At 42.0% G+C, this 20,181-nt stretch overlaps 1 protein-coding gene across 4 annotated transcripts in view; it reads right to left on the bottom strand.

The window, feature by feature from the left end:
• Positions 1 to 20,181, bottom strand: part of si:dkey-178k16.1 (protein 4.1) — a 102,137-nt gene that overhangs the window by 17,400 nt on the left and 64,556 nt on the right. Inside the window, exons 7-14 of one of the 4 annotated variants that reach the window (XM_020506383.2) lie at positions 19,079 to 19,297; positions 18,009 to 18,096; positions 17,513 to 17,665; positions 16,164 to 16,261; positions 11,005 to 11,180; positions 8,401 to 8,606; positions 5,750 to 5,788; positions 192 to 350 (exon numbers count right to left, since the gene is read on the bottom strand). In XM_020506383.2, the coding sequence (XP_020361972.1) occupies positions 192 to 350; positions 5,750 to 5,788; positions 8,401 to 8,606; positions 11,005 to 11,180; positions 16,164 to 16,261; positions 17,513 to 17,665; positions 18,009 to 18,096; positions 19,079 to 19,297 (1,138 nt within the window). The remainder of the gene's footprint in view (positions 1 to 191; positions 351 to 5,749; positions 5,789 to 8,400; positions 8,607 to 11,004; positions 11,181 to 16,163; positions 16,262 to 17,512; positions 17,666 to 18,008; positions 18,097 to 19,078; positions 19,298 to 20,181) is intronic. The other 3 variants (XM_020506384.2, XM_020506385.2, XM_020506387.2) reach the window with 3 other exon arrangements.

Raw genomic sequence — 20,181 nt, 5'->3', positions numbered from 1 at the left:
TGGGCTAGCTCGTGAGGGGCTGGTGTTGGCTTGGTGTGGGCTAGACCGTGCCAACATTGCCAACAGAATACCCACAGGGGGCCAATGAGATCATGTTTGCTGGGCTGGTGAGAATAAGTATACAGTAAGATTCCAAATTAAAGCTTTGGAAAGTAACATCGCCCCCCCCCCCCCCCCCCCCCCCCTATTACCTGTTTCCTCTCTGGGGTGCCTCCAGGGGGCGTGGCTGTGGACAAGCGTTTCTCCCTCTGTGACAGCTTGCTGTTGGGCTCCCTGAGAGCTCTCTTTAGTTCGTTGATGCTGGCCTGGTGCTTCTGCAGGACATCCTCGGGCTTGTCCAGGAACTGCTGCTAGATAGAGAGAGGGAGATAGGTCACAGACTGGAGTTAGTATTCTTCCTACTTCCATTTCAGACATCTCAGGGATTGAACCAGACATGGACATTTAAATGAAAAGGGCCGTGTTAATGGTCAATTATGTGGTTGCAATTCTTCATCTCAAATTCCACCTCCATTTCAATTCTGCTCGGAGCTCACAACATGGATGTTACAACAAATATCCAATCTGTTTCTGATATGGGCTAAATAACGAGACTAACGCTCCTATGCATGGATGAAGAGTATAGACATGGACCCCATTACACTCCTCTTGAGTACATCGTTATTTATCTGCCCTGGAATTACACATTTCTGGCAAGCGATATCTTGAATTTTCCAGATGCCCAAATCACACACTAAGAAAGATTTTAAAATCAACTGATGTTATGTCATCCTCAGCGGTAATTTTTCAATCACGATGACATCATGTTAATGACATTTTTATTTTTTCCTTCAAGGCTTGCAATACTTTATTGGGTAACACTTTACTTGACACCCAGCATCATAATAAGCTATGACATGGTCATAACTATGTCATAATATGTCATAACAGCTGACATAATATGGTCATAACACTGTCATGACACATTTGTTGTGACATATACTGCGTTATTTTATGGCTGATTCTGACACCTACAACTACCACGGTGGCTATTTTTCACTATGGCTGGTTATGACGTCTACATACTGTAAGAGTGTCAAAACCCACAAAACCTACCACACAAGGCAAAACATTCCATTACACCATAGCCTAAGTGTCAACAGAATGTTAATGTAGTATATATATTTTTTAAATTTACCATATTAAATTATCATTGTAATTGAGCACACATTGATGTCAAACACACTCCAATTCGCATACTGTCCCAACAGACCCACAGATGACGCAAATTCTCAATCTCACTCCACAATGCCCTTCCCCACCTTGACAAAAGGAACACCTATGTGAGGATGCTGTTCATTGACTACAGCTCAGCGGTCAACACCATAATGCCCACAAAGCTCATCACTAAGCTAAGGACCCTGGGACTAAACACCTCCTTCTGCAACTGGATCCTGGACTTCCTGACAGGCCATCCCCAGGTGGTAAGGGTAGGCAACAACACATCTGCCACACTGATCCTCAACAATGGGGACCCTCAGGGGGGCGTGCTTAGTCCCCTCCTATACTCCCTGTTCACCCACAACTGTGTGGCCAAGCACGACTCCAACACCAACGTTAAGTTTGCTGTGGTAGGCCTGATCACCGACAATGATGAGACAGCCTATAGGGAGGAGGTCAGAAACTTGGTAGTGTTCCAGAACAACAACCTCTCCCTCAATGTGAGCAAGACAAAGAAGATGATATTTGACTAGAGGAAAAGGAGGGCCAAACAGACCCCCATTAATAACAACAGGGCTATAGTGGAGCGGGTCAAGAGTTTGAAGTTCCTTGGTGTCCACATCATCAACAAACTATCATGGTCCAAACACAGCAAGACAGTCGTGAAGAGGGCACAACAACACCTTTTCCCCGTCGGGAGACTGAAAAGATTTGGCATGGCTCCCCAGATCCTCAAACAGTTCTAGAGCAGCACCATCGAGAGCATCCTGACCGATTGCATCACCACCTGGTATGGCAACTGCTTGGCATCCGACCGGAAGGCGCTACAGAGGGTACTTTTTTGTTGTTGTCAAAGACTCCATTCAACTAAGTCATAGACTGTTCTCTCTGCTACCGAACAGCAAGCGGTACCGGAGCACCAAGTCTAGGTCCAAAAGGCTCCTTAACAGCTTCTACCCCCAAGCCATTAGACTGCTGGACAATTAATCAAATGGCTGCCCGGACTATTTGCATTTATTATCTATGCATAGTCACTTTACACCTACATACATGTACAAATGACCTAAACTAACATGTAGTTGAACTGCAAGTCTAGAACTAAAAGGCTCCTCAACAGCTTCTACCCCCAAGCCATAAAACTACTGAACAATAAATAAAATCGCCACCGGACAATTTACATTAACCCCCCTTCCCTTTTGTACGCTGCTGCTACTCGCTGTTAATTATCACTTCACCCCCACCTACATGTACAAATTACCTCAACTAACCTGTACCCCCGCACACTGACTCGGTACCGGTGCCACCTGTATATAGCCTCGTTATTCTTAATGTGTTACTTTTTATTATTACTTTTTATTTTAGTCTACTTGGTAAATATTTTCTTAAATCCTCTTGAACTGCACTGTTGGTTAAGGGCTATCAAGTAAGCATTTCACGGTAAAGTCTACACTTGTTGTATCTGGCGCATGTGACAAATAAAGTTTGACTTGATTTGCATTGTTGGTTAAGGGCTTGTAAATAAGCATTTTACGGTACGGTCTACACTTGACACCCTCTTTTTGACTGATATAAGTGCATGTATGTATCATGAAGTGTATTTTCTACAACCTATTTAAAATATGATGTAGGTGTCATAACCAGCCATAGCATTACACAATATACAGTACCAGTCAAACGTTTGGATACACCTACTCATTCAAGGGGTTTTCTTTATTTTTACTATTTTCTACATTGTAGAATAACAGTGAAGACATCCAAACGATGAAATAACACGTGGAATCATGTAGTAACCAAAGAAGTGTTGAACAAATGAAAATATATTTAGATTTGAGTTCTTCAATGGAGCCACCCTTTACCTTGATGACAGCTTTGCACACTCTTGGCATTCTCTCAACCAGCTTCATTGAGGTAATCAACTGGACTGCATTTCAATTAATGCGTTTGAGCCAATCAGTTGTGTTGTGACAAGGTAGGGGTGGTATACAGAAGATAGCCCTATTTAATAAAAGACTAAGTCCATTTTATGACAAGAACAGCTCAAATAAGCAAAGAGAAACAACAGACCATCAATACTTGAAGTAATGAAGGTCAGTCAATCTGGAAAATTCCAAGAACTTTCAAAGTTTCTTAAAGTGAAGTTGCAAAAACCATCAAGCGCTGACTGAAACTGACTCTCATGAGGACTGACACAGGAAAGGAAGACCCAGAGTTACCTCTGCTGCAGAGGATAAGTTCATTAGCGTTAACTGCACCTCAGATTGCAGCCCAAATAAATGCTTCACAGAGTTCACTTTAACAGACACATCTCAACATCAACTGTTCAGAGGAGACTGCGTGAATCAGGCCTTCATGGTCGAATTGTTGCAAAGAAACCATTACTAAAGGACACAAATAAGAAGAAGACACTTCCTTGGGCCAAGAAACACATGCAATGGACATTAGACCAGTGGAAATCTGTCCTTTGGTCTAAAGAGTCTAAATTTGAGATTTTTCGTTCCAACCTTGGTGTCTTTGTGAGACGCAGAGTAGGTGAACAAATGATCTCCGCATGTGTGGTTCCCACCGTGAAGCATGGAGGAGAAGGTGTGATGGTGTGGGGGTGCTTTGCTGGTGACACGGTCAGTGATTTATTTAGAATTCAGGGCACACTTAACCAGCATGGCTACCACAGCATTCTACAGCGATACGCCATCCTAGCTGGTTTGCGCTTAGTGGGACTATCATTTGTTTTTCAACAGGACAATGACCTAAAACACACCTCCAGGCTGTAAAAAGGCTATTTGACCAAGAAGGAGCATGATGGAGTCACTTCAGATGACCAGGCATCCACAATCACCCGACCTTAACCCAATTGAAATGGCTTTGGATGAGTTGGACTGCAGAGTGAAGGAAAAGCAGCCAACAAGTGCTCAGAATATGTGGGAACTCCTTTAAGACTGTTGGAAAATCATTCCTCATGAAGCTGGTTGAGAGAATGCCAAGAGTGTGCAAAGCTGTCATCAAGGCAAAGGGTGTTAACTTTGAATATTTTTTTATTTGTTTAACACACACTACATGATTCCATATGTGTAATTTCATAGTTTTGATGTCTTCACTATTATTCTACAATGTAGAAAATAGTAAAAATAAAGAAAACCTTTGAATGAGTAGGTGTGTCCAAACTTTTGACTGGAACTGAATGTCACAACAGAAGTAAATATATGGGTCATGACAGTGTAATGAGCATATTATGACTGGTTATGCCAAGTTATGTCAGCTGTTATGACATATTATGATATGGTTATGACCGTGTCATGACACTGGGTGTCAAGTCACTTTATTGCAATACTGTATTATTATAATGTAGCTTAATAGAGACTGTGGCTATAAAGGCAATAGAACAAAAATGCAGAATACTCTGTCTGCTACTGGCTTTGTCTATGTTAACAATGTCCAAACCTACAACTGAACTTTTACAATAAAGTTGTCCTTAATAAACGCAAACAAACTGAGGGGTGGACTGAAGCTGTACTGAACAACATATATTGCTGCCCTTACTGATCAACACCGTCAAGATGAGCTACACAGCACAGCACATGACAGCACACCTGGTGAGGGGTCACAGAGAGAGAGCACAGGCACAGAGCAAGGAGAAGCAGTACCTCCTGTTGGGGGCATGGGGTGGCCAGATCCTGGTCCGACTGGGGGAGGGGGAGGGGGACGGGGTGGGTGGAGCATAGGCACAGAGGAAAAGGTGTGTTGGGGGTGGGGCATGTGCAGAGACAAAGAGGCAGAGTACCGCAGGTGAGTCAAGAAGGCAGGCACACACACACACACCCACACAGAGGTTGTGTTGGTAGCATCCAAGCATCTCACTGAGACAGTGAGTTCGTTCGGCGATGGAAACATCTAGTATTTGGAGACAGATGTACAGAGAGATGAACACTGGTGAATTACATAAATGCTGCAACTGAGATATTTGGAGGATGGACTCAGAGTCTCGTGCTATTTCTCACTCCAAACATTTCAATGGCAAAGTATGAAAGATCAGCATTCAAGAACCTAGATGTTGTCATTGATAGTTCAAAGTGAAGGTTTTAAATGGTGTTTCCTTTTGTATTATGGAGATGAATCTAAATCAAACATACAGTAGTTGTGTTCAAGCTCAGCTAATCCTTCTAATGACAATGTACACATGAAAATGGTAATGGACCCATTGTTGAACACAGCTGGACACTCAGATGCACTGAAATGAATTCCCTATGTAGACATATTACAAACACAGACCAAACACAGTCTAAATACCTTGATAGTACCCAGACTCCATAATGCCATTAGCCTACCCTAGACTACTACGACGGTGATCCAGTCAAGTGATGTGATTTAGGCTGTGCACAATGCCAAGGGATCTAAGAAAGCCATGACTGTACTATCCATGTGGAATAACACTTGGAGTAATAACCTAGCTACAAGTCGGAACAGGCTGAATAACGAAATAAACAACACAAAAACCCAGAACAAACAGACAAACAGACATACAGACAGACACTAGTCATCACAAACGAAGTACCTCAAGCTTTGAGTCTACTGGCGAGCCTGCCTCCTCACCCTGCAAGCGAGAAGGTGGGAAGAGAGAAGCGGTTGTTCAGTGGGGCGCAGGAAGCCACAGCAGGAAGAGGAGAAAAGGAATTTTAGGAGAGTGAAGGGTGCAACAGGGCGAGGGGGAAAGACAGCATGTTAGATTTGAAGAGGAGATTAAGGAAACAGAGCACAGAGAAGGGCATGAGTTCCACGCAGAGGAGCAGAAGGGAGGGAAGAGAAGAGGAGCCGAGGACAGAGGGAATATGGATTAGACTAAAGTGAATGCAGGAGAGAGGGATGAGTGTAAGTCAGGGGCTCACATGATGGATTTTCTCACTGCGCTGCAGGTTAGGTATTCTGATATTTCAAAAAGCACATATTTAGACATTGATGGAACTGGAACTACAAGGGGAGGAATATGAGTCAAATGAATCGTTCTTCTCTGTATCTTATGCATATAATTTAGAAAAACTAGTTAGGTACATACATTTGATAAATAACCACAATTCTAACAAACCTGAATTTAACTTACTAACCAAGGGTCTTGTTTTACCAGGTTCTTTTGTTTTAAATCATATTAATAGAGTTAAAATAATAAAACGCAGTGTCTGTGTGGTCAAAAACATCGGACGCCTCTTCCCGACAGCTTAACAATCAAAACTTCTGAGCATGTGCGCCATTCTCTACTTTAATATTTGGTTTATGCATCTGCTGCTCCCTCCATTGCTGCTTCCCCCTCCTGTGTGTGTGTGTGTGTGTGTGTGTGCGTGTGAAATTGGGAGTTAGTGTTCAGGATTCATTTCGTTTTTATCATTTTTGGATAAATGTTAATGCCATATATTTTATGTGGAAAAATCAATATAACCAAGCAATCAACTTGTGAAATTGGCTAATAATTCACTAAAGCATAAACAAAACTGCCTCACATTGTATCCTGGTGTTGCATGCTCTCCCCACTGAATAGAATGTATCCCGGTAACATCCATATGGTTACCAACACTATAATATTTCTCATGAAGGCTGCTATTCTACCTGGAAGAAAACATTTGGGCACGACACTACCACTGGCGATAACGTCTCCGATCCTGTCTCAGCTCGCATATCTCACAGCGTCTGTAACACATGCACAGAATGTGATTCGGTTGTTTAGCTCTGGAGAAGAGGCGTCCAATTCAGCCATAATAAAAAGGGGGATCTAACAATACATCCTCTTTAGGTAGAAAGATAGACTTTCACTCACTGTCATGTGAATTTGGACAGTGAACCACATTGGCTCTAAGCCAGGGGTGGGCAAACTACGTCCCGTGTTGTTGACGAACAAATCGGTAATAACAAAATGTGTGAGGCCCTCCGTTGAATTTCAAAATCCCGATGTGGTCCTTGAGCCAAAACATTTGCCGACCCCTGCTTTATATTCAGGCATTTTCGATTTGAGATGGATTATTTCATAAGAGGCGACAGTACTTGAGGCTATTTTCATTATCTGTTTTACCACTTAGAAATGAAAGCACCTAATGGCCGTGTCTGAAATCTGTCTTGCCTTCTACTTACTTCAACTACATACTATGTACTAATAGTATTGCATACTACTTAGAACAGACTGTTTAGTAAAAACGTAAGCAGTAAGTAATAAATATCAACCTATTGCTCATCCATACTGAGAAGATGTAATCTAATGCGCAATCACACTTGTTCCCCGCAATTTGTTCATTTTTGTAGAGTGAGTTCCCTATTATGATTATCAGCTGTTGTCAAACACACGTGGGTATGAAAATACAATTATCTTCCTTTGTGCAGCGATTTATACTAGATGAAAGGCTGAATTTTCACATTCTATAAAACGCAAAAACTATAAAACTATTTTCGCATACTCAAAAAGCCTACCATTTAGAACTCAAGGGTATTCGGACAAGGCCTATGTATCTAGTCCCCCCATTTGAAGAAGTCTTAAGTATTTTGACAAATTCACGTATAGTGTATTAAATACGTCAAATGTGTAGTATTTGTTTGCATATTCCTAGCATGCAACTACATTTGCAGTTTGTTTTAGTTGTGCTTTGGGTTATGAATGAATCATGAGGAGTGAGTGAGAAGGTTACAGAGGCTACAACAAAACATGCTAATCTCTCACCATTACCAATAACAGAGAAGGTTAGCATTTTGGGGGGGTATATGATCTTTGTGCCTCTGTAAATTTCTCAATCATTCACGGTTCATCCATTATCATGGTAGCGTCCACATTAACAAAGAAGTGTTCAGAAACATCTTCTATTCTTACTTACAATACAAGTGACTCCAAAGTTACACAATATATTATTCACCATTCAGCTCCTATTGGGCAAAATATAATCTGAAACACAACCAAAACAAACTGAAAATACGTCCAACAAGTTTGTTGAGTCACGAGCTTGATGTAGTCATTGAGTGCAAGGAATATGGGACCAAATAGTACGAAATGTTTGACTACTTTAATACACCGTGAATTTGTCTAAATAATTACTTACAAAATGGCAGAAAATGATCCTTTATCCTTTCACCTGTCTTTCACCAGTGATCCTTTATGATGGAGAGGACTCAAGGAAAAAGGGAGCCATCATCTACTATGAATATAGGGTCCGCCACCCTTGCCTCGCCTTGTACCTTCAGCTCCATGGTCTTGGCGGACGCGGCAAAACCATCAGTCTCCTCGTCCTGATCCTGATACTCCTGGTCTTGTTCCTGGTAATCCTGATCCTGGTCTAGGTCCAGACTGCCCTCTTGTTCCAGGTCTTCTCTGGACAGGAACTGGGTGTGATCACTGGAGCTGCGCTGGGACAGCTGGTCCATGCTGTCTCCCAGGGCTGAGGCTGGGCAGGGGATGGGGGTAGGGCACACAAAGGATGGCAGAGAAAAGAGAGAAAAGCTAGTCAGCCCTGGCTCACAGAAAGCAAGAGAAAGGTCAACATTGTCTGTACGGTAAATTATGATAGATCGAGATTACAATTTGTTTACATTGACATCCATTTTACAGGTAAGTATTTATCTCCTTACAGTTGAGGCAGCGTAAACTGATTCAGGAGTCAGAACATAGATTATGGCCAGGAGTCATTCAAAGGTGCGTTCATAGCCATGGGAAGATGTTTGGCAGGGGATGCAGGCACTACATTGGTTCGCTAATACAGGACCAGTAAAGGCCCAGTGCACTACGTTTGTGAATATATATTTTTTATTTCCTGATTTTTCAGGGGGTGCTGCAGCAACCTCAGCACCCCTACTTTAAAAAAATAGAAATATTTAAGAACAAGTTCTCATTTACAACTGTGACCTGGCCAAGATAAAGCAAAGCAGTGTGACAAAAACAACAACACAGAGTTACACATGGGATAAACAAATGTACAGTCAATAACACAATAGAAAAATCTATGTACAGTGTGTGCAAATGTGGTAAGATTAGGGAGGTAAGGCAATAAATAGGCCATAGAGGCTAAATACGTACAATGTAGCATTAACACTGGAGTGATAGTTGTGCAGATGATGATGTGCATGTAGGGATACTGGGGTGCAAAATAGCAAATAAAATGTATAAATAACTGAGGTAGTTGGGTGTACTATTTACAGATGGGCTATGTACAGGTGCAATGATCGGTAGGCTGCTCTGACATCTGATGCATAAAATTAGTGAGGGAGGTATGTCTCCAGCTTCAGTGATTTTTGCAATTCGTTCATGTCATTGGCAGCAGAGAACTGGAAGGAAAGGCGGCCAAAGGAGGAGTTGGCTTTGGGGATGACCAGTGAAATATACCTGCTGGAGGGTGTGCTACAGGTGGGTGCTGCTATTGTGACCAGTGAGCTGAGATAAGGCAGGGCTTTACCTAGCAAAGACTTATAGATGACCTGGAGCCAGTGGATTTGGTGATTAATATGAAGCGAGGGCCAGCCAACGATCGCAAATAGGTCGCAGTGGTGGGTATTATTTGGGGCTTTGGTGACAAAACGGATGGCACTGTGATAGACTACATCCAATTTGCTGAGTAGAGTGTTGGAGGCTATTTTGTAAATGACACCGCTGAAGTCAAGGATCGGTAGGATAGTCAGTTTTACGAGGGTATGTTTAGCAGCATAAGTGAAGCAGGATTTGTTGCTAAATCAGAAGCCGATTCTAGATTTAATTTTGGATTGGAGATGCTTAATGTGAGTTTGGAAAGAGAGTTTACAGTCTAACCAGACACCTAGGTATTTGTAGTTGTCCACATATTCTAAGTCAGAAATTCTGCCAAACTCCAAGCATTGATTATGCAAGAATGGGCTGCCATCAGTCAGGATGTGGCCCAGAAGTTAATTGACAGCATGCCAGGGCAGATTGTAGAGTTCTTGAAAAAGAAGGGTCAACACTGCAAATATTGACTCTTTGCATCAACTTCATGTAATTGTCAATAAAAGCCTTTGAGCCATATGAAATGCTTGTAATTATACTTCAGTATTCCATAGTAACATCTGACAAAAATATCTAAAGACACTGAAGCAGAAAACTTTGTGGAAATTAAAATTTGTGTCATTCTCAAAACTTTTGGCCACGACTGTATACTTCCCACGGCTATGGGTGTGTTGCAGCTCTGCACATTGAGCTGCAGACAATGAACCTTTTAAAGGTCATTTCACAGACGTTCGCAGAGAATGCATTTATGTTAAACCCTTCAGATGTCGGCTCAATTGTAAATGACCTAGAAGTAAAGTGCAATGTTCTTTTCAATAACGCGCCTAGGCTTGATTCCCGGCCTATGTATAACAATGTCCTATGGACATTCAATAATACAACAGTTGATCTCAAATAGTACAAAGCCTGTTTAAAGTTCCAAATAATTCACAGTACAATCAGATGCTACCTATTCTATCTGCCTACCACTGCAATATACACTCTTAGAAAAAATGTGCTTTTTCGGCTGTCCCCATAGGAGAACTCTTTCAAGAACCATATTTGGTTCCAGGTAGAACTCTTTGGGTTCAATGTAGAGGGTTCTACATGGAACCCAAAAAGGGTTCTACCTGGAACCAAAAAGTGTTTTCCTATGGGGACAGCCGAAGAACCCTTTTGGATCCTTTTTTCTAAGAGTGTACTGATGCAAATTTGAAATAACAATGAATAAACAAGAACCTACTTGACAAAGAGGCGTAAAGAAAAAAATTACAGAGTTGGCCCATATTCTAAGTGGTGAGTATGTTGTACAAATTCATGATGTTATAGTACAGTAATAGTCCGGTCCTTACCTCCGTCCACACTGCGGGGCAGCAGGTACCTCTTGCTAACCGAACGGTCAAACTGTGGAGCTGGCCGGTCGATCAGCACACTGGCCTGACGCGACTGGGCCTGGGTCCGCCCACTGTAGCGGAATTTGGAGCCAATCACCAGGAAGCCCTTGGGAGGGGGCTCTGGAGACACCAACCTATAGAGAGACTCAGTTTTAGTATGAAGGTTTAAAGAGATGGACACTATAATGTTTATATTTTATATTAAACATTAACACGAGATCGTCATTTTTAATTTACATGTTTAATTACTCTGCCATTTTTAAAGTCATATTCCTTCCGTCCTTGACTTTTCAAAGTAAGTCTATATAACACACTGTCATTGTTAGAATCTTAATATCGCAAACAGAATTTGTGTTAAAAGCAGTTTTTTCTAATTTATGTACAAGTCTGTCTTTAGTTATATATATATATATATATATATATATATACAGTATATATTGTATGTATATACACTGAAGAAAAATATAAATGCAACATGCAACAATTTCTAAAATGTTACTGAGTTACAGTTCATATAAGGAAATCAGTTATTTTAAATAAATTCATTAGGTCCTAATCTATGGATTTCACATGACTGGGAACACAGATAAAATATGTATCTGTTGGTCAGATACCTTTAAAAAAAAGTAGGGGCGTGGATCAGAAAACCAGTCAATATTTGGTGTGACCACCATTTGCATCATGCAGCGTGACACATTTCCTTGGGGTGGCAGGTAGCCCAGTGGTTAGAGCTAGTTGGGCTAGTAACCGAAAGGTTGGTGGATCAAATCCCCAAGCTGACAAAGTAAAGATTGTTCTGCCCCTGACAAGGCAGTTAACCCACACTTCCTAGGCTGTCATTGTAAATAAGAATGTGTTCTTAACTGACTTGCCTAAAGGTTAAATATACAAGAATAATGAACATAGAGTTGATCAGGCTGTTGATTGTGTCCTCTGGAATGTTGTCCCACTCCTCATCAACAGTTGTGTGAAGTTGCTGGATATTGGTGGGAACTGGAACACGCTGTCGTACACATCAATCCAGAGCATCCCAAACGTGCTCAATGGGTGACATGTTTGGTGAGAATGTAGGCCAAGGGCCTTACAATCTCATAACGGTATCCCTGTGCATTCGAATTGCCATCGATAAAATGCAATTGTGTTTGAAGTCTGTATCTTATGCCTGCCCATACCATAACCCCACCGCCACCATGGGGCACTCTGTTCACAACATTGACATCAGCAAACCGCTGCCATCTGCCAGGTACAGTTGAAACCAGGATTCATTAGTGAAGAGCACACTTCTCCAGCATGCCAATGGCCATCGAAGGTCTGCATTTGCACACTGAAGTCGGTTACGATGCCGAACTGCAGTCAGGTCAAGACCCTGGTGAGGACGACGAGCACACAGATGAGCTTCCCTGAGATGGTTTCTGACCGTTTGTGCAGAAATGTTTTAGGTGTACAAACCCCCAGTTTCATCAGCTGTCCGGGTGGCTGGTCTCAGATGATTCTGCAGGTCCTGGGCTGGTGTGGGTACACATGGTCTGAGGTTGTGAGGCTGGTTGGAAATACTGCCAAATTCTCTAAAACGATGTTGGCGGCAGTTTATGGTAGAGAAATTAATATTAAATTCTCTTGCAACAGCTCTGGTGGACATACCTGCAGTCAACATGCCAATTGCACGCTCCCTCAAAACTTGAGACATCTGTGGCATTGTGTTGTGTGACAAACTACATCTTTTAGAGTGGCCTTTCATTGTCCCAAGCAGAAGGTGCACCTGTGTAATGATCATGCTGTTTAATCAGCATCTTGATATGCTACACCTGTCAGGTGGATGGATTATCTTGCCAAAAGAGAAATCTTCACTAACAGGGATATAAACTAATTTGTGTACAAAATTGTAGAGAAATATTATTTTTGTGCACAAGGAACATTTCTGAGATATTTTATTTCAGCTCATGAAACATTGCCTTCAGAAAGTATTCACACTCTTTGACTTTTTCCAGAGTTTGTTGTGTTACAGCCTGAACTTAGAATGGATTAAATTGAGATTGTTTGTCACTGGGCTACATACAATACCCCATAATGTCTAAGTGGAATTATGTTTTGAGAAATGTTTACAAATTTATAAAAAATTAAAAGCTGAAATCTTTTGAGTCAATAAGTATTCAACCCCTTTGTTATGGCAAGCCTAAATAAGTTCAGGAGTGAAAATGTGCTTAAAAAGTCACATAATAAGTTGCTTGGACTCAATAATAGTGTTTAACATGATGACTACCTCCTCTCTGTACCCCTCTGTACAGGATGCTCTCGATTGTGCATCTGTAAAAGTTTGTCAGGGTTTTAGGTGACAAGCCAAATTTCTTCCGCCTCCTGAGGTTGAAGAGGCGCTGCTGCGTCTTCTTCACCACACTGTCTGTGTGGGTGGACCATTTCAGTTTGTCTGTGATGTGTACACAAAGGAACGTTGAGTGAGAGATTGTTTTCCTGACACCACACGCCGAGTGCCCTCACCTCCTCCCTGTAGGCTGTCTCGTCATTGTTGGTAATCAAACCCACTACTGTCGTGTCGTCTGCAAACTTGATGATAGAGTTGGAGGCGTGCATAGCCCAGCAGTCGTGGGTGTAGAGAGAGTACAGGAGGGGGCTGAGCATGCACCCTTGTGGGGCCCCAGTGTTGAGGGTCAGCGAAGTGGAGATGTTGTTTCCTACCTTCATCACCTGTGGGCGGCCCATCAGAAAGTCCAGGACCCAATTGCACAGGGCGGGGTTGAGACCCAGGGCCTCGAGCTTGGTGATGAGCTTGGAGGGTACTATGGTGTTGAATGCTGAGCTGTAGTCAATGAACAGCATTCTTACATAGGTCTTCCTCTTGTCCAGATGGGATAGGGCAGTGTGCAGTGTGATGGCGATTGTATCGTCTGTGGACCTGTTGGGGCGGTATGCAAACTGAAGTGGGTCTAGGGTGGCCGGTAAGATGGAGGTGATATCCTCGTCTAGTCTCTCAAAGCATTTCATGATGACAGAAGTGAGTGCTACGGGGCGGTAGTCATTTAGTGCAGTCATCTTTGCCTTCTTGGGTACAGGATAGAGGTCGACCAATTAATCGGAATGGCCGATTAATTAGGGCCAGGTTTCAAGTTTTCATAACAATCGGAAATCAGTATTTTTGGGTGCCAATTTTGCGGATTTCTTTGTCTTTTCTTTATACCTTTTTTTAACTAGGCAAGTCAGTTAAGAACACATTCTTATTTTCAATGACGGCCTAGGAACGGTGGGTTAACTGCCTTGTTCAGGGGCAGAACGACAGATTTTCCCCATTATCTGCTCGGGGGATCCAATCTTTGCAACCTTACAGTTAACTAGTCCAACGCTATAACCACCTGCCTCTCATTGCACTCCACAAGGAGACTGCCTGTTACACGAATGCAGTAGAAGTCAAGGTAAGTTGCTAGCTAGCATTAAACTTATCTTATAAAAAACAATCAATCAATCATAATCACAAGTTATAACTACACATGGTTGATGATATTACTAGTTTATCTAGCATGTTCTGAGCAAGGAACTCAAATGTTAACTTTTTACATGGCACATATTGCACTTTTACTCCTCCAACACTTTGTTTTTGCATTATTTAAACCAAATTGAACATGTTTCATTTTTTATTTGAGGCTAAATAGATTTTTTATTGATGTATTATATTAAGTTAAAATAAGTGTTCCTTCAGTAGTGTTGGAATTGTCATTATTACAAATAAATATAAAAGAATTGGCTTTTTTTGTTCCTCAAATAATTGGCATCGGCGTTGAAAAATCATAATCGGTCGACCTCTAGTACAGGAACAATGGTGGCCATCTTGAAGCATGTGGGGACAGCAGACTGGGATAGGGAGCGATTGAATATCCGTAAACACACCAGCTAGCTGGTCTGCGCATGCTCTGAGGACGCGGCTAGGGATGCCGTCTGGACCAGCAGCCCTGCGAGGGTTAACCCGTTTAATTTTTTACTCACGTCGGCCATGGAGAAGGAGAGGGGGGGTGGCGGAAATGCCATCATTCATCCACGGTTTCTGGTTAGGGTAGCTTTAAATAGTCACAGTGGGTACAACATCTCCAATGCACTTTCTTATAAACTCACTCACTGAGTCAGTGTATAGATCAATGTTGTTCTCTGAGGCTGACCGGAACATATCCTAGTCCGCGTAATCAAAACAATCTTGAAACGTGTAAATGTAGGACTCTAGAGAGTTAATGGAGAGTTTAGAGAGTTTTCTGTTTGTAGATATAGCCTACATTTTACATATCTAATAAAAATGATATTGTGTTCTTTGAAGTACATTTTCTTTCGTATTCTAATGTTACCTAAGACCTTCATGAACACAACCAAATGATTATTTTTGCAATAGCATATTTTACATGTATTTATCAGACTGTTAGAATGTTGATGTCAAGAAAAGGCGTCATTGGCTTAGAGTATTGAGGCCCGGCATTTCTAGTGTGAAAGAGAGTGTCATACTATCTGGAGCATAAATTTGACAGAGGTAAAAGTGGCTGGCAATTAAGAAATTACACTTAACGTTGCAGTCTTTTTCTTTGCCATTTCTAAAAGCTCAACCAAACTGTGTAAGGAAGGCCCAAAAAACTGTCAAAGACTCCTGTCACCCAAGTCATAAACTATTCTGTCTGCTACCGCACGGCAAGTGGTACCGGAGCGCCAAGTCTAGGTCCAAAAGGCTCCTTTACAGCTTCTACCCCCAAACCATAAGACTGCTGAACAATTCATAAATGATCTTGATTAACCTGTACACACGCACATAGACCCTGAATATAGCCTCGTTATTGCTATTTTATTGTGTTCTTTTTTATTACATTTTTTACTTTAGTTGATTTAATAAATATTTTCTTAACTCTATTGTTGGTTAACTGCATTGTTGGTTAAGGGCTTGTAAGTAAGCATTTCACAGTAAGGTCTACTACACCTGTTGTTTTTGGCGCATGTGACAAATACAATTTGATTTGATTTGCTTGTTGCTGTGCAATGTAGCATGAGCTGTGTGATGCTTAGTGTCTTAAGCTGAGTGTGTTTGTGTGGGTGCGGGTACGTGCATTTGTCACCAGTGAGGGGCAGTTGCCTACCTGAAGAAGGTGTGGTGTTCAATGCAGACCTTCCACAGGCGTTTGGAAGCCCGGTGGTTGGGCAGCTTGAAGCCGATGGTGCTCTCAAACTGTTCATACTGAGGATGGAGGGGAGGAGTGAGAGATGGGGGAGGAGTGGGGGATAAAAGGAGGAGTGAACCGAGGGAGTGAAGGAGCATGTGTGTGTGTGTGTGTGTGTGTGTGTGTGTGTGTGTGTGTGTGTGTGTGTGTGTGTGTGTGTGTGTGTGTGTGTGTGTGTGTGCGTGTGCGTGTGCGTGTGTGTGTGTGTGTGCGTGCGTGCGTGGAACCATCTCACGACCCTTGATAAAAAAACAAGGAAATTGCACCCTGTATATTGTACTCTATTCTCTAAGCAGTAAGAGTGTGTCATTCAAACACTACACAGCAGTACTGAAAACTGGGCCCAATTACACTGTGGGTTTTAGTGCTTTTGAAGTAGATAGTTGGAAGAAAAGATCTTACACAATCCCTGAATGAAGATATCAGTGTCAGATTAGGGTCTCTATTCAACTCGTATCACGGAAGTTACAGCGTAATTTAAATTTAAGGCCAATGTTCCCTTGTTAACAGAGAATACACAGAAACGCTGCATATGTAGGCTCAATCGGAATTTACCTTTACATTTAAAAAAAAATGCGATACAGATTGAATAGAGTCCTAACATTCTGTAGATACATATAGGCCCGCAGAAAGCAGAACAGAGAGGAAAACCATCGGTAGATAATCACTTTAGGAGGAGAAAACCAGAGCAAGCAAAATGAGACACTAACACTTCTAGAGAGCAAAATCCCAGATGAAAGCATATCCTTACACGCAGCCCACCATGCTTTGAAGTCCCAGTGCTCGGCAACAGAAGAAGACCGTTTCCACTTCCAAGACCACAAAACATCCCACATCTCCCTAATCTTTAAGAATAGTAACTTGACCGCTATAAATAGCCCACATTGAAACAAATCATGCCCAATTATTCCATGGCTCACTGAGTCCCCAGATAAGATTCAAAAGTGACACTTCAATAGAATCTGTTAAATAACACCTACTGTAGCATTAAGCTAGCATAGGACAACTGGCATATCAGGTCACAGCAACCATGCTCGAAATCCTAACTATTGTGAAAGCATGAAACAACTGTAAAGATTGATATAATGGTTGACCTTTTTATTTGTCATGCTTTGTGGCACTTAACTGAGTTGTCACAGTTATACAGTTGGCTGCAATGAACTGTTTTGCCTGTTTTGCAGAGTTAGTGTAGACTTCGAGTGAAGTGAAGTCATGTCAAACAAGATGCATAATGTAGGCTACAAGATAACATAATATGGTCTGTCTACCTCCCCGGGGCGTATTTTGATGTAGAAGTTGCTCCTCTTGTAGGAGATTTTGAGGATCTTCGGCCAGGCGAAGCGGTTGATCCTCAGACGGTCACGGTAGATGAGTAGTCCGTTGGCGCTGACGCCAAGCATGATGTCAATGCCCTCTGAATCCTGTCAGAGACAAAGGGTGCAACGGGAGGGAGGGAAGGTCAGGGATGGCGAAGAAGTGTGTGTGTCTCTATCATACGGATCCAATCCAGATAGATAAGATGAAGTAACATGAAGTAACAAGAGCTAGATGCGAACAGGCTATCAAGTTGACATCTTGTGACTATTCTTTTAAAATGTTTTCCTTGCTGTCTAAACCATATTTGCAGCCTTACATTCTTAGTTACATTGTTGTCTATAATGTAGCAGTACACACACACACACACACACACACACACGCACGCACGCACACACAACAACACCACACCACAAACAAACACAATTTGTAAATCTTTCCATACTGTACCTTGGCGTGATGCAGGTCTACACCATACATGGAAAGCTTCTTGGCATTTTCTAGAAAGTTCACCTCTGCCTCCGCTGGACTCATTCCCCTAAGGGAGAACACAGAGGCTGTTATTGGACTATTACGACACCACAACTTACAGCACTTTGAATAAAGGGAACAATGGGTCTGTTTGGGTTATAGTACGCAGGTTTGTCATTGGAATTAGTGGTTGATGAATGGTTGTGGCACAAAAATGTTGAGGTCTGCTCAGGCTCTGATTAATGTTAGACTTCTGCATGTTTTGAATGTTTGCATGAGTCAATTGTGTGTAACTAATTTAATTGTCTATCTACTATCCATATACGTTCATGTATTGAGAATTCAACACAATTGGTAACGACCTAGTACCAAATGGTACATATCAGGGACGGACTGGCCATAGGGGGGTTTGGGCAAATGCCAGATGGGCTTGTCCATTTTTAGCCCAGTGGGCCTGTGGAAATTGTGGGATTTGCTCAAAACCATAATAATTTAGCTAATTCCAGTCCCAGTCCATCCCTGGTACATACTGATGCTTGTGTCAATGAAACCAACGTGTCTACTATGCAATTGTTAGGTAATTACCATTTTAATTGTATTTGAATATTTTTTTTATTTTTTTATTTTACCTTTATTTAACCAGGTAGGCAAGTTGAGAACAAGTTCTCATTTACAATTGCGACCTGGCCAAGATAAAGCAAAGCAGTTCGACAGATACAACGACACAGAGTTACACATGGAGTAAAACAGACATACAGTCAATAATACAGTATAAACAAGTCTATATACAATGTGAGCAAATGAGGTGGGAAGGGAGGTAAAGGCAAAAAGGCCATGGTGGCAAAGTAAATACAATATAGCAAGTAAAACACTGGAATGGTAGTTTTGCAATGGAAGAATGTGCAAAATAGAAATAAAAATAATGGGGTGCAAAGGAGCAAAATAAATAAATAAAATGCCTAAATAAAATCTATGCCGACAGCGTAGACCTGTGCCGGAGGCTTTTTATTTACAATGATGAGCTGGCACGTGGCCGGTCAGGCCCTGACCTGTAGTTGCGGTGAAGCTCCATCACCCTCTCCTCTAGCTCCCTCGTCTGGTTGGGGGCGAAACGGAAGTCACTGATGTAGTCGGGCCCGTGTTCCTCTGGCTCATAGTCACCCAGCTCCGCCTGCACCGTGTAAGAACCTAGCAGGGCGTAGGTCCCGAAGGAGCAGGGCAGACGCCAAGACAGCATGTCGTCCCTCAGCTGTAGACACAGGTAGTACCTGCATGCATCGATGAGTCATGTTCATTAGGCACGAAACGAAGGACAATGTATTCAAACAGGGAGAGGTCTACCTGGTCCAATAATAAATGCTTTCTGTTTAATGTTGCATAAACAAAAAATATGTATTCTGTTTCATGCCCTGATGAACATGATCATGGATAGACAAGAGGCAAACAGCATAGAGGGAATGCAGGATTTATAAGGCAACTTCCCACAGCTCGTTAGTCCCTCCCACATGAAACAATGCCCCTGTTTACTATAGAATAGTATAGTACTTACTATAGAATTCTGTAGTAAACTGTAGTATACCGTAGAATACTATACTCCATGCTGTAGTATCCTTTGATCATGTGTAGTACTTAATAGAGAATTTTGTAGTATACTGTAGAATACTATACTACACACTTTAGTATCCCTCAATCGTGTAGTACTTAGTATAATCGTGTAGTATACTGTAGAATACTATACTTCATACTAGGGAAGTAACGATTCACCGATATGCATCAGTCCCTGATTCAAATGTTTAAGACACAAGTGCATCGGTCCACAGACCCCAAACCGATCCAAATGCATCGGTCAGAAAATATATAAAATGTTACAAATCGCTGGTTCACTAAATGTATTAGCTTATATGACATTCTTTCTACCTTCTGAAAATATCTCTCATCTTTTGTGACAACTGATGCTTCCTCTCCTTCAGTGTCGAACTGCATGTAACTGTGTTGACAGATATTGATCTACAAGTTATTTTGCATGGCGAACAACCATAGGCGATATCAGTAGCCTAGTCAAACTGCGCTGTCACCGTGCGCTCCCTCTCCGGCCTCTAGGTCACCAGGCTGATCATTAGGGCACACACCTGTCACCAGAGGGGTGCCAAGA

Source organism: Oncorhynchus kisutch, linkage group LG17 (assembly GCF_002021735.2).
Source record: "Oncorhynchus kisutch isolate 150728-3 linkage group LG17, Okis_V2, whole genome shotgun sequence".
Taxonomy (NCBI): Eukaryota; Metazoa; Chordata; class Actinopteri; order Salmoniformes; family Salmonidae; genus Oncorhynchus; species Oncorhynchus kisutch.
The sequence above is the reverse complement of the archived record's forward strand: the minus strand, read 5'-3'. Positions and strand labels throughout refer to the sequence as shown.